The sequence below is a fragment of the Podarcis muralis genome, chromosome 8 (assembly GCF_964188315.1).
Source record: "Podarcis muralis chromosome 8, rPodMur119.hap1.1, whole genome shotgun sequence".
Taxonomy (NCBI): Eukaryota; Metazoa; Chordata; class Lepidosauria; order Squamata; family Lacertidae; genus Podarcis; species Podarcis muralis.
In genome coordinates, this window is record NC_135662.1 from 46,763,099 (window position 1) to 46,778,325 (window position 15,227).

Consider the following 15,227-nt stretch of genomic DNA (forward strand, 5'->3'; position numbering starts at 1 on the left):
TTATTTGTCTGATTTAGAGATATTAGAGAAAAGATAGCTGCACTTGACCCATTTCACATTTTATTTGATTATAAGGCTTTTAGCCCCTCCATTATAGATAACAGTTCTTTTAACCTACTTTCCTCCCAGATCTTCATATCCCTTAGATAACAGCAAAGAGAGGTGACAGCCCTGTACTTAAGTACTGTACTATTTAATATATTATTTTATATTGAATTTAATATAACGTTTAATCCTGCAGTCTCGGGGAGGCAGCCCAGAAGCCATTGAATGTTATTATTATTAATAAAATTTCTCTACCAGCCTTCAACCAAGAATCACAGAGCAATTTACAATAGAAAAATTCATACCACAGTAGCAAATAAAGCAGTAACCACCCCCCATACAACCTATGGCTTTTAAAATTAGCCAAAGGCCTGAGAGCAAAGGAATGTTTTTGCCTGGCACCTAAAGTTATATAACAAAGGTGCCAGGCGAGCCTCCCCGGGGGGAGCATTCCACAAGCAGGGAGCCACTGCAGAATGTTATGGGTCTCTTGGAAACCCCCTCACAGGTACTGTAGATAGAACCACAATTAATGCTTCAATGGTAGAGAGAGCAAAAGCGGGGCATTGTAGAGGCTAATCTGGGGAGGATTTGGACCCTCCTAATTCCCCTGACTGGGAAAGAATATCAGCCCTGATGCTGGCATAAACCTTTTCCTCTACTTTCCCACCCTGCACCTTCTGCCCTAGCCAACGTGAGATTGGATAGGCTCAGGATTTGTTGGTTCCAGGGGCACAGATATACCACTTCCAGCCCTCATTGGATTGTTCTGCCCATGACGATATAAAGTTCTATGTATCCGAATCCAGATATAATTTAATTCTATGCTTCCTTATCAGAAGTCATTTATGAATAAGCAGCTTAACTTTTCAGGAACCCGAGGAACTCTATGATGAAACCAAGGTTATACCAATATGCAAACTTGATCGTTCCGTTTCCAGCAAAGCAGTGAAGAAATACATTGAAGAGGAAATGTCCAAGTAAGTTTATATAAGCCAATGAAAAGCTAACCTGTTAATTCAAAAATATGCAGCCTGTGTTTATTTATATTTATTAAATTTGTATACCGCCCTTCATCTGTAGATCTCAGAGCAGTTCACAACATGGTTTAAATGAATTAATCTAGCTGATTTAATTGATTAAAGTTTGTAGTGCCAGAAAATGTAAATAATAACTTTTTTTTTTAATTAGGCTTCCTGATAGGTTGTCAGTAACATGGCCCGATGGAGATGAATTATTACCAAATGAAACTAAGCTTGCAGGAGCTACCATAGGTATGTGTTAATGATAAAGGGTTGGATCTAGAAAAAAGTGACATTCCTCCCACCAGCAGCTCATCATACCTTCTAAAAGGATCCTCCTGAATAATATGAGCTATGGCACAGGAGACTGAGGGGGAAGTGGGGTCATCAGTAATCAGGTAGAGGCAACTTCCATGAAGGGAACTAGCACTTATGGAAAGTGTCTCTGCCTGATTTTCAAGCATTTGTCTCCCCCAACACAACACAGAAGAAGAAGAAGAAGAGTTTGGATTTGATATCCCGCCTTTCACTCCCTTTAAGGAGTCTCAAAGCGGCTAATATTCTCCTTTCCCTTCCTCCCCCACAACAAACATTCTGTGAGGTGAGTGGGGCTGAGAGACTTCAAAGAAGTGTGACTGGCCCAAGGTCACCCAGCAGCTGCATGTGGAGGAGCGGAGACGTGAACCCGGTTCCCCAGATTACAAGTCTATCGCTCTTAACCACTACACCACACTGGCTCTTTCAAGAGGGTTCTCTGACTTTTGGAGAGGCTGCTAAGGAGAGAAGGGAGCTAGAATATCATGTTCTACCAATCCACTTCTATGGACCGTGTGTGTATCTAATTTGTAGTGTAATTTAAATATTATTTATGGACAAGTGGAGTTTGAAAAGAACTTAAACTTAGATGTGTTTAATGTATTTGGGGGTGTTGTTCTGTTTTTTTATTTATAGGAGCACTAAGAATTGAAATATTGAATAAAAAAGGAGAGGCTATGCAAAAGCTTCCAGGATCAGGTCATGGAGCAGCGAAGAAATTGCTTGTGGAACTTAAGGTCATTTTTCATTGTAAGAATGCAATCTGTTTTCATTAGATTATTTTAAAACATTATTATATTGAGGTTTGATACACTAGCCATTAGAACAGAGCTTTCCAAACATTTCATGTTGGTGACACATTTTTTAGATATGCATCATTTTGTGGCACAGCAATTCAGTTTCACTAGCAAACCAAACTAACCACTTTCTAGTCCCGGGAGGAGTGTGGGGAGCTTTCATGTGACACACCTACACAATGCCGGGGAAACTCAGCCAGATGGGCGGGGTATAAATAATAAATTATTATAATGCAGCTGCCACACTAACGTGTCGCGACACACGGTTTGGAAAGCTCTGCATTAGGATAACACAATGTCTCATGTGTTAAACATTTAAAGTTCTGATGCATTTTAAAATATATTCCTCTAAAGCAGCAGTGGGGCATCTGTGGCCTTCCAGATATTGTTAGACTCCCACTCCCTAGCTACTAGCCATGCTGACTTAGCCAGCACATTTCAGGCTAGTAATTTTCTTGCAGGCTACTAACTTCTAGAGGATTTATTACAAGGTTGTGTTAGCTGTTTCTGGGCAGACTAAAGCAATCAACTATTCTTCAATGCATCAGTCATGGGCACTTCATTTTTCTTTGCTACATTTTTGTGAGGGTAAGGACAGAAGGAGCAACTCTGGGGGAAAAATATAAAATTGTGCATTGTATAGGTTCCTATATTCCCATATTTAAGCAGCAGTCTGGTGCTCACTTATTTGGAAGAAAGTCCTCATTGAACTCAAGTGGATATACTTCTAAGTAAATTGGATTGTGCTGTTAACATTGCAGACTCATGGGTGCTAGTAGTAAGAAAGACCCTATATAGGAATATATTTAAAATATATCCTTTGAAAGAAAGAAAGAAAGAAAAAAGGAAAGTATGCAAAATGTATACAGTATTACTAAGAGATGCAAGGCTTAATTATGAGAATGAAACAACATTAATACTATGTTTAGTTGCTAATTAACATTATTTAGTGGCCAAATTTGCACCAGCCTTTAGGAAACATGAAGAAATAGCAATAGGAAACTTTTAAGTCATGCTTTAAAAATTCACCATTCATTTAATTTTCCTAGAATTCAGTCAGCCTACCTGGAAAGGGACGACCTTCCTCACCCCAAGTTCCAGATGGAGCTGGGATGCAAAGTAGGATTATTTTTGACCTTGTGCAAAGGCACAAGGGGCGAGAGGAAGATTAGGCTCCTAGCAACTACCATTTTTCATTCAGCTACGAAGGCGTTCAAAAAAGTAGTGAATCTCTACATTTCCTGCCAGCTGCCTAATTTTCTAATCCTGTTGGTTTCCATTAGGGGACATTTAAGCAAAATCAGTGTCATTTTAAATAACATGGCTGGGGCTGAATCAAGCCTACATCACTTTAAATTTAGTTCTCAGTTCACCTTCACCAAGCGGTTAATGTAGGGGTGGTTATCCCCTGACTTGGAGGCTTTATCTGGCACACACACACCCCAAGAGCACCAGTTTTGAAGACAGCAACAAAACTAGTGTGGGGTTGTTTTTTTAAGTAGACACAGCACTGGTGTGGGCAGAGTAACCCCTTATTTAGTTACCTTAATATTATTATTAAAATACACATATATCCTGTATTATTTGTTTGCAACCTAATGCATTTAAAGATACCTTAGCACAATTTTTATATGTGTTTTCTTTCTTCCCCCTATTTAAGCCCATAATGGAGATAAGGAAATCATTTCTCATATCAGTCAGCATGGGGGTAAATGGCCTTACTGGTTCAAAAAAATGGGTGAGTGTTTTTGCTTTAAATTTACCTTACAGTTGAGCAATATTTTGATTATTTCATTTTAAACTTTGTTTCTGATTATACACAGAAAATATTACTAAACTTGGATCCTACACATTGAAACTGCAAGTGGTGTTGAATGAAAGCAATGCCGACACTTTTGCAGTAAGACCTCTTCCATCAGAAACATTTAAATTTAATATAATAGGTAAGGTTAATACTGTTGTTGTATTTTAACCAGTCAGCCTGTTCTTTGCATGCAGAAGTTAGCTGTGACACACTCAGTAAAATACTATTTTTCTATTTGAAGTTGGATTAAATGTTGAAAATGTTATTGAAAGTGTTAATAAAATATAAATGAGTTGAAGCATTCAGGCTGTATTCAGATGGGTGAAGAATGACTAGAATTAATCCACTAAACAGTTTCATTGTAATAACATTGTTTTCCCCCCATCTACCTCAGAGGGCAAGCCTCAGAAGTTTTCAATAGGTCTTTTGGATTCCCCATTTCGAGTTGGGCATCCATTCAATATTCCTCTAGATGTCCGGGATGAATTTGGTCATGCTACTCATCTGACAGATGATATTGTGCCAATTCTTGAGGCTAGGTAACTGTCATTTTAATTATTTTGTTTATTTAGTATTCTTAAATAAAGATTTGTATTTTCTCTGTTTTCCCCAATCCAGTGGGTCCCAAATAAATGTTGTGCACACACAGCTAGGTGCTTTTCATTTCAGAAATTAGTGATCTGTCTCCTTTGCACCAAAAACTAAGAAATCGTGTCTTGAATTCTTACACAGTTTTGAGGTTACATGGTGTTAATGCAGGAGGAGGTTACAGGTGCTTGCTGTATCACAACTGAGGCTTTTTACCCATGGAAAATGAATGGAGTTCTTAAACTGGGATTTTTCACAGTAGTTTTAACATGGAAGGATTCTGTATGCTGATGGGAGATTCCTCCCATCTAGTTCAGGAGAAAAGACTAATTTCATTAGAAGCAGCAGTGTCTCAGTATTTTTCTTGCCTACAGTGAAAAGCAGTGATGCTAGACAGTGATCTATTGAGAATATACAGGAGTGAGACAATATTTCAGGTATCTTGGGTTAAGAGGATGTGTCCCTAAAATATGGAATTAAGCCATAATCTTTACCTATTTAACTGAAATGTCTATCATTCTTTTGAGCTGTCTTATACAGTGTACAAAGTGCAGTGCCCCCCCCCCAAAAAAAACTAGGCAATTTGAATATTTTGCAGCAATGCCCAATCTGGACAGGGTGTTATCATTCCCAAACCAAGAAAATAGTGTTGGATTGACCCATAAGAGTTATTTCTGATCATAGACAGACACCTGGGCCCTGGGCCTTTAATTTTCCTCTGGTGGGGAGTTGTTCCCCATAGTCATCCTGACAGAAAAGGTAAAGGGACCCCTGACAGTTAAGTCCAATCGCGAATGACTCTGGGGTTGCGGTGCTTATCTCGCTTTACAGGCCGAGGGAGCCAGCGTTTGTCTGCTCCGCAGACAGTTTTTCCAAGTCATGTGGCCAGCATGACTAAGCCGCTTCTGGCACAACGGAACACCGTCACCAGAGCAGTGCATGGAAACACCATTTACCTTCCCGCCAGAGCAGTACCTATTAATCTAATTGCACTTTTTGGCGTGCTTTCGAACTGCTAGGTTGGCAGGAGCTGGGACCGAGCAATGGGAGCTCACCCCATCGCGGGGATTCGAACTGCCAACCTTTTGATCGGCAAGCCCAAGGCTCAGTGGTTTAGACCACGGTGCCACCCGTGTCCTGATAGTAGCCCTCTCTTTTCTGTGCAATGTTAAAATAGCAAGTCCACAGTTTTGCATTTTGCTTATTCCTTACTTTTGGGCTGATCCACAGTAGAGGCTTCAGAAGCTTCTGGAATTTTAGTCTTCTGAAGTGAATGAGAAGGGTCACTCATCATCACATAATATTCTGTATATTCAGAAAGAGCCCTCATGGGTAACTCCACATTATGTATTATTTAGTTGCAATTTTAAAATGGTCACTTTAGTTCTTAAAATTATTTTCACTTGTGTTTGTAGTGGCTTAACATTACAGTATGAAGAAATAGATAAAGGACCAAATTGTGCCATTAAGGGTGTAACTGCTAAAGGCCTGGTAAACAATTACCAGGGAAAGGTAAGTTGAATTATGGCAAAAATGCATTGTTTACTTTTAATAAATATGTGGCTGCATACTTGTTTTCTAAAGAATCATAGTTGTTTTTCATAAGAATTAAAATATTTATCTAAAATATTTTCCATATATTTTCTATTCAATTATTAGTTTGTAGAGTATTAAGTCAAGTATTCTCGAAGTCCTTCAAGTCTAAGGGGGAGCGGGTGGGCTGTTGCCCCAGCTCACATTTTCTGGAGGGGGCACAACTAGGCGCCCCCACAACAGGCTCCCATCAGAACCTGGCTTTGGCCTGCGAGGCAGCTTCCTCGTGCCCAGCCTCAGCTCTGCTTCAACTCCACATCCAGGTCACGTTTGACCCTGGGAAAGAGTGGGGAGTCCATGGCACAGAGCATGGGATTACTGTAAGTGTGTCTCAATGTAGGATTTTAAAATAGAAGGAGCCTCAGTTAAGAACCTCAATTAAGTAGCTGAGGGTATTAGACAAGAGTAAAGATTAAAAGTGGAACATTTTAAGTCATTTCCTAGGGGGTAGAAATATATAATTGCTTTACAGGATTATTCACTTTGAAAACTGAACAAAAAAAAATTCATGGGCATTATTTAACATTGACTTTTAAAATCATATTTTTCAATAGAACTTCAATCTGAAAGTTACTCTTCCTGGCCTGAAGGAGGAATCCCAAATTTTGAAAATTAAACTTCTTCCAGGTTAGTGAAATGTTTGAAACATATGACTTCATTAATGTGATCCACTTTACATGGGCCTGTCCTTGAATTTGGTCTAGAAGCTGCAGCTGGTAAAAAATACTTCTGCTCTCTGGGACAACCTATTGGTAGCATGTCACTGCCAATTTGTTAATAAGCTAGATTCAAGATTTTACTACTGTTAGGGCCCTTTATAGTTCTGGACCAGGGTATCAAAGAAGCTATCTTCCTACATCACACCCCAATTAGTTACATGTCTTGATGAAGATCTATTGATGATAAAAGATGCCCCTACAGTAAAGTTGTGGTACCCGGCTCTGGAATTCTCTTCCTTTGAACTGAAGTAAGCCCCAATGTTGTTTTTGATGCTTGCTGGAATATTTTCTTTTCTACCAACCCTTTCCAAATGAGTCTATTTCTGCAGGTTTAATTCTGGTTGTTCTTTATTTAATGCTATTTCATGATCCATATCAGGTTTTATATTTCATTTGTGTATTCCACTCTGGTGATTGTTGAATGGTTTATTAAAAAATGAAAGTCTCTATGGAAGTTTATTTTAAAAGTTTGAATTAAATAAAAATAGGTGTCTGTTCTGGAGCCATAATGAGATGTAACATGGTATTATGTGGTCTCATCCCAGAAGGTATACCTCAAAACCAGTTTCTCTTAAACGTAATTTTGAGGGGAGATTCCCCCCCCAAACACAATATTAATCCAATTTATGCCTTAAGTGATGATACCATAAATGTTACCTTCTGTACAACTAAATTGGTGTTTTCAGTTCCATTGAATAAAAACTTGAAAATTATTCTTAAAACTTGCTGTATAGCAATTTTTTTAAAAAAATTGTTTTTGACTTTTTTAAAGCTGTCTTGGTTGTTTGATTTGAAAACAGAAACTAAACTTTCGTTTATAAACAGGTCCACCATGGCAGCTAAATGTCAAACCAGACACTGACACATTGAAAATTGAAAATGGAACAGCATTTCCTTTCCAGGTTGAAGTGCTGGATGAAGTAGGCAACATAACAGCACAACCAAAACTAATAGTTCATTGCAAGGTAGGTCAACAGCTTCTGTTCTTCTTCTTTAAAAAATATGACATTAGTGCAATTCTGACACTGCATACGAGCATCAAAAATTTGAGGGTAGAGGCCCATCCTTCCTCAGAAATGAATTAGAGATTGTCTTCCTTGCCCCCTTGCTTCATTTTTCAGCGGGAACTCACTGGAACTCAGTTCCAGCACCTCTCAGGGGGGCCCCATTGCCATTATAAGAGAATTGGGGAGGTGTTCATGGTAAGTTCCGGCACCACTTTTTCTAGAAAAATAGCATTGCAAATCCATTCATCAAACACTTTCTTTGTATCATGGTAATTTTAAATATGCCATAGTTAACTACTATGTTCGAAATATTTTTATAAGTTACTGTTCAATTGAAGTTTGCAGTTACAATTTTTCTAATATTTAAACCCCTGAGCTGTTTTTTGCTTTTACTTTCTTCCTTCGAGTGAAAATGTTCTCAGGTGGAATGAGATTTCCATTTGATGCTTGAAGGCAGGATTGCAGCTGATTAAGGGGGCTTTGCTCATATCCAACTAGCCCCTTCCAGGTTACTTCTGCCTTCGCTCTGGAGAGCCTGTGTCCCACGCTATTCAGCTGTGCTCAGACTTGCGCTTCTTGTGTGCTGTTGTGTTAGTTCCCAGTGGTGTTTGTTTGGTGTCTGTTGCTGTTGTTTCTTGGAAACAGTAGCGTCTGATTTTCTATGCAGTTTTTTCTGCATTGATGCATTTCGTTGCTCTGCGGTGCTCCCTGTTGCTTGAAGGGATTTATTTTGGTTTCAGGGGTTGACTTGTGTCCTTTGTGCTTTGGCTTGGTGCTACTACTTATTTAATAACTTGAGATTAGATTAATTAATTAATTAATTAATTATAGTACAGGAAGTACTAGAGTTTTAATTTTATGTGGTGTGGCACTTTGAATCTCTCACCAAGAACACAAATGGGCTTGAATTAACGTAATTTGTAAAGATGTTATTTAAATGAATCAAATTAGCTTTTGTGATAGGCGGTCATGAAAATTTCTTAATAAAAATTATTCTTCCTTTTCTTTATGACAAAACTCCCCCCCGAAGTACTTCAATTATTTCTGAGATTTTTATTCCATTACTCGGTACCTTTATCCAAGGGGTAGGGAACTGTGATCCTCCAAGTTTTTATATCCGGCCCTCAGGACACTCCCCTGGCCACCACACAGTTCACTGGCTGCCTCCCTGCTTTCTTCGAATGCTTTTGCCCGGCTGAAATGTGTCATTGCATTGGAATAATGCCTCTTGCTTGCTTGGATAGAAGATACAGTGTGTCTCTGTGTGGAACATAGCATACTGTACAAAGTGTCTCATCCATTACTCTGCCTACTTTTGCCCCTTGCCCTGCCTGCTTTCCCCCTCTTGCCCCTACCCATCAATAGCATGCAGCCCTCAGAAGGGTTGAAAATGGGGAAATCCAACCCTCAGGCTGAAAAAGGTTCTCAACCCCTGCTTTGTGCCCACCTATTGATATGAAAATTCTTATTTATGATGGGATTGTTTTAGTTTTCAGGAGCTCCAGGCCTTCCTATATATGCTGTGGATTGCAGCAGTGGTGGGATAAATATCTTAACTGGACCAGTTCTGCATGTAGAGAATATAAAGAAAGATCAGACGCTTAAAGCAAGGTTTGAAATACCTGTAAGTTGAAATAGCTGTAATGTTTTTGCTACTTGTTGCCATTTAGTGATCTATGGCACTTGAATGCTCTAATTTCCATTGGTTGAGATGTGGGCAATATTGCTGCATGAAATTCTTTCCACAGGTGGCTGGATCAGTGGTAGTGACACTACCTTACTGTGTATGTAGTTGCCCTTATATTCTTCTGGTTTACCGATATCTTTGAATAATGAGAAATTGGTTGTCCTTGATAAATATTAGACATTTCCAACCTATTTCACCCCTAATTTAGGTCAAAAGACCCTCAGAACCCCAGGACCATCTAGCATGAACTGAAGGGGCCTGATGAGTCCCTTATTTTTAAACTAGAAAGTTCAGGACTTCTCTCTTCACAGGGGTTGCTTGTATACACATACAACACATCTAAAAAATCTCTCCTTTGTAATCCATCACCTACTATGAACTTCATTTCTCATTTGAGTATCAGATGTTTCTAAGTGCTATTAGCTTCCTGTACTGCTCAAAGGCAGGACACACTGTAACTTCAAAGAAAGCTATTCTCTCCCTTCCTCAGCTTATTCCTTGCCTCCAAACCACTTGATTCAGCTTTTCTTGCTGACTTTCATTTGTAATTTTCCCAGTCTCCCATATTGGCTAGTCTAGTGTGTGTAGTTTTTTATTTTATTTCTGTCCAATTTGATGGCCTTTTTTGTAGCAATATCTTCCTTTGGTCTTCAGAACATAACATGGTAAGAAAATAAAATGATAAACATAAGACAAGTTTGCTGGATCAGGCCAGTGGCCTGTCTAGTCCAGCATCCTTTTCTCGCACTGGCCAACCAGATGCTTGTGGGAAGTTTGCAAGTGGGACACGAGTGCAACAGCAGTCTGGCCACCTGTGATTGCCAGCATGTGGCATCTCCATCCCCATCATTCTGCCCGGAGACTAAGGTCCAGCACCAAGGGCCTTTTGGTGGTTTCCTCACTGCGAGAAACCAAGTTACAGGAACCAGGCAGAAGGCCTCCTCAGTAGTGGCACCCACCCTGTGGAACGCCTCCCACCATATGTCAAAGAGAAAAACAACTACCAGACTTTTGGAAGACATCTGAAGGCAGCCCTGTTTAGGGAAGTTTTTAATGTTTGACGGACTATTGTATTTTAATATTTTGTTGGAAGCCGCCCAGAGTGGCTGGAGAAACCCAGCCAAATGAGCGGGGTATAAATAATATATTATTATTATTATTATTATTATTATTATTATTATTATTATTATTCAGAAGCATACTGACCAATATAGAGATAAAGTTACCATGAGGTTAGATTGCGGTATATCAGTGTAAGTGTATCTGTGAAGTGCTACAGTTCCAGTTACTTCTTCTGTTTTCCTTTCTCCTTTTTATTATTAGAGTTGTAAAAGTGTACCACCATTGGAGAAGACTATTAAATTGCTTCCCAGTAGATCTGTTGCAAGATTACAAATTTTTAGCATCGAGGGAGAAAAAGCTATGCAGATCCAACACCAGGATGAAATTAACTGGGTTGCAGGTGATGTGATGCAGAATCTCATTTTCCACATGTATGATGAAGGGGACAGAGAAATATTAATCACTCCCACGCTGGCCGAAAAAGTTAAGGTTGGTATTTTTAGGACGTTAAAACTTTGATTCAACATAAACATTAGTTTTGTGATCAGGCAGTACCGTATTAAGGAGAAGAGGAAAGGTTACCATAACAAAAATACTATAAAAAGAAAATGTTTGCTTTGTTTACATCAGTATTTCCATTGCTTTTTTGAAGGAATTCAACCTAAGCTGTGTGAGAAAGTGGGATATATCATGACATCTGAAAGGCACATTTTCCATAGTTGTTCCATAGTTTATTTACATAATTCAGATTTCTAGGCTTCCTCAGGGGGAGTAACAACAGACATATGTATATGCTCCTAGGCCATCAAACCATGCTTCTGAATAGGACTCAACCATGAGTTAAAATAACACTAAGAAATTTAAATTATGGCTGAAAATATACAGAGAGAATAGCATGTATTGAGAGCCAGTGTAATATAGAAGACTAGCTGGGCCAGTCATCACCTTTCAACCTAACAGGGCTCTTGTGAGGCTAACAAAGACAAGGGGAGAAGCATGTACTGTTTCTCACTTGGAGCTCCTTGGAGGAAAGATAACTTAATTATAGTAGTGTGGGAGGTCTTCCCAACTCAGAAGCTCCACAAATTCATTGTGCCAGTGGAATACAGCAGTATCTGCCAAGCATTTTGACATGGTTTGAAAGTGAATAGCTGTGAAGAAATCCCGGAGCTTAGGGAAAGTCATTGTATATCAGGTGGACAAGAGGCTGTACTATGGCCATTTTTAAAATTTTCTGCGCAAGGTTGAAAGTCTAAATTTTTAGCTCTAGTTTTGTTCCACACAGAATTTAAGCTTTGATCAGAGAGCCACAAAACTAGAAATTCAAGCATAACAGGAGTTCAAATGAAGGCTTTTATTTATGTTAATAATTCAACCATTTCCACTACTTTTTGTATATCAGTGAAGAGTGCACTTGGCAATCATGTTTATGAATATCAAACCAAAGTGAACATTTAAGGGACATTTTGCAGTGTACTGATGGGAGTAAAATATCAGAGATTTTAAAATTGAATGCTTTTAGGCAGCAGAGTCCTATAAGATGAACAAACACTGGACAACTACTCCAGTGATCTATCTTCTCTCTAAATACTGGTGTTGACCTATAAAATGCTAAATGGTCAGCATCTAGCACATACCAGGGACCACTGGCCCATGTTTTATCATGAACTTTAAGGCTAAACATAGTCCTTTCTGACACCCACCACCCCACAATCAATCATCTGTTCCACAGGTGATAATACCCAGATCTTTGCAGGCAGAAATGCATGTAGAAGCTTCTGATATGTAAGAGGAATGTGGACTCCTAGCTGTGTATGGGATGATGGGCAGGAGTGCAGTCTCTCTGCAGCGCTTCGACAAAATACATATAGAATGAGGGTAGAAATGTCAGTAAGGCTGCTCATGCCACAGATCTTCTCTTGCCTCAAATCTTGTCTACTCTATGACAACTTACATGGCATGTTGGATTTCTCTCTATATCCTGACAGCTTCAAGAACCTGAGCAGAAACTATTTAACACACAGCAGTTAATTGATATGGTGATGTTTTAATCTGACCAAGCCATGAGTATATTTGGATTTATGCTATTTAATGTTTTAAAAGTTTCAATAATTTAGTTTTTTTCGTATTTTGGAGCTTTTGTATTTTTTGAGTTTTGCATATTTGAAATATATCTTCTGTTCTCTAGGATGTTGCAACAGCCATTGACAGAAATAAATCAAACATTATTATACTTTGTGGTAGTTAATAGATTTGCTTGAAATGAAGATTATGGGAATGATCCAGTCCTCTCTCTGGATCCTTTCTCTTGAATATGTAGGTTCCCGTATAAGCAGTCTCTCCCTTTCTCTCTCTTTTCTTTTTTCTTTTTTTTCTCTCACTGCAGATCTGTGCATTGCTGTATGCAGGTGAGGGGCTTGTTTCCTCTGTATGCAGCACATATAATTAGTAGGGTATTTAATTCCAGAAGTAGTAATGATGTAAATAAAGCTGAAATTACTGGTTGTTGTTTTTTTTATTAAAGTCAGCCCAACATTTTGGTATCTCATTCTTAGTCAGTACTATACCAATTTTGTATTTAGCTTTATGTTACACCATAACCTAAATATTTAAACATTTTCTCTTAAAAAAAAAAAGAGGTCTTGCAATCTCTTAATTTTGTTTGTGGAGGCAAAAAATAAATAACTATTTAAATCTATGCCAGTAGTTGAATGGGACTGGTGCTCATGATACCAAGGGACAGTTGGCCAACAGTTAGTGCAAAATCCTGTTCTTCTCACACTAATTCCATTAGTCCCTTCCAGTCCTCCAGTAAATGCCACCACCCTCCATAAGAAGTATGGGCTGTATCCAGATGTAACAGTAAACCAGAATTTAGTCCTCAAGGAATGAGCTTGGGGTGAGGCACTGGCTCTTATTCGCCTTCCTCCAGTGTAGTCAGAAGGAGGAGATTTGAAGCTTTCACACCAGTTTCCAACCAAATCACAGTTATTCATTCCTTGAGGAAGTCGCTGCCAAATTTTCTGAGGAGGGCCTAGAATCCTAGCGAGTGGCATGCTAGGTAAGGCAGGCTGTTACAGTAAGCTGAATAAATTGTAAGGCAAGATAGAATGAGAGTCTGGTAGTCCTATCTATTTGCAACACAGTACAGACAATTTGATTATTTCACTTCCACAGCCTGCTTGTTCTCATGAATAAAACCTACTCTTGCTTAAAATATTAGTGTTCTTATTTTATCCCTCTCACATCAACATTTAAATTTGTATGGACTTCATTGACTGAACAAGCGTTTTTATTATTAGTGCACTTGTAATAGCTGCAGAGAAGCTAAATTTGTATTTCAATCAAATAATTATATCGTCTTAAAAATTGGCCATAAAATAGCTACTATTATCTATACTTGTTGTTTAAAAGTGGAATAATGTTTATTACGTAGTCAGAGACCCTGCTATTTTTAAAATTTTGTTACAAAAGTAAGCAGTCATGTTATTTTTACACCTGACACACTCTATTGAATTTTTTATTTTATTTTTTGTTTACTAGGTAAATTGGACTCCAAAGATTAATAGAGAACAGTTGGTTAATGGCTTATTACCTGATGTGAAGGTACCAACATCTGTAAATGATGTGCACTATTATGTAGTTTCATTCCATGATGGGCATGTATCTTTGGAAAGTGCATTCACAATAAGGTTTGTATATTTTCCTCAGTTGTAGTCCCGTTACGAAGTTTGCTCAGTGGCTGTTTCTGTTGGTTACAGCATACAAAAACATGTTTGCTGTTCCTGGTAACAACTTTTAAGTATGTAAATATCAGTATACAATCAAGCATATATTAGACATTAAGAGCTTCAAAGGCAGTGCACTGCAAAAGCGTAGCGTGCAGATGCACAAAACAACCAGTTCTAAAATAAGTCATTATAATGATGTTGCTCATGATACTCGCACTCTTGAGTGCTGTGATACATGGAATAACCTTAGTGCTGTGTGAAGTATATATACAGAAGAATCATAGGAATACATGGAATATATTGCTTAAAATGCACTTTTGCTAAATAAATATTTGATCTGCCCACGTATATATATATGATGTGTGTTCATAGTTGGGAAATTAGCTCTAAAGCATATATAGCTGTGAAACATAATAAGACATCTAAGAACCCAGCTAATGTCACCTTGTTGGATAATAAAGGACAGTGAGGAAGTGTTTAACATAACTCTCACCTTGAGGGGAGGGGAGTGACATGGAGGAGAGAGGCCACTGAAATCTGAAGGCTTACTGGCCTGTTTCCTTGATGCCCAGACAACCTCCTGTCTTTAAAGTGCTCTGCACTCCTTTCAGGCTCTGCAGCTACAAGTCCACTTCCAGACAAAAGAAAAAGAAAAAAAGAGGGAGATGACAGCAGGCGTATCTCAGCAGGCAGGGCATTCTACAAATGAGCTGCCCACTTCCATATTGCTGCATAGTGAATCTTCTCAAGCAAATTGTTAGCCAGAAGGGCTTCCCCTAATGAGTTTAATGTTGAAACAGGAGGAAACACACTTTCAACTAAAGTCCTAAGTTATGTAGGGCTTTATAGGTGTCATT

The 15,227-nt window shown here is 38.6% G+C and overlaps 1 protein-coding gene across 6 annotated transcripts in view; it reads left to right on the forward strand.

Annotated features, from left to right (window-relative positions):
- SMCHD1 (structural maintenance of chromosomes flexible hinge domain containing 1) overlaps nucleotides 1–15,227 on the forward strand; it is a 64,376-nt gene that overhangs the window by 18,191 nt on the left and 30,958 nt on the right. For all 6 annotated transcript variants that reach the window (XR_013393951.1, XM_077933116.1, XM_077933115.1 and 3 more), the window contains 12 exons: nucleotides 919–1,025; nucleotides 1,237–1,319; nucleotides 2,019–2,132; nucleotides 3,840–3,917; nucleotides 4,003–4,122; nucleotides 4,378–4,522; nucleotides 5,987–6,083; nucleotides 6,719–6,791; nucleotides 7,709–7,848; nucleotides 9,380–9,514; nucleotides 10,901–11,128; nucleotides 14,183–14,331. Coding sequence is in view for 5 of the 6 variants with exons in the window: in XM_077933116.1 (XP_077789242.1) it covers nucleotides 919–1,025; nucleotides 1,237–1,319; nucleotides 2,019–2,132; nucleotides 3,840–3,917; nucleotides 4,003–4,122; nucleotides 4,378–4,522; nucleotides 5,987–6,083; nucleotides 6,719–6,791; nucleotides 7,709–7,848; nucleotides 9,380–9,514; nucleotides 10,901–11,128; nucleotides 14,183–14,331 (1,469 nt within the window). In the remaining variant the exon portion in view is untranslated. The remainder of the gene's footprint in view (nucleotides 1–918; nucleotides 1,026–1,236; nucleotides 1,320–2,018; nucleotides 2,133–3,839; nucleotides 3,918–4,002; nucleotides 4,123–4,377; nucleotides 4,523–5,986; nucleotides 6,084–6,718; nucleotides 6,792–7,708; nucleotides 7,849–9,379; nucleotides 9,515–10,900; nucleotides 11,129–14,182; nucleotides 14,332–15,227) is intronic.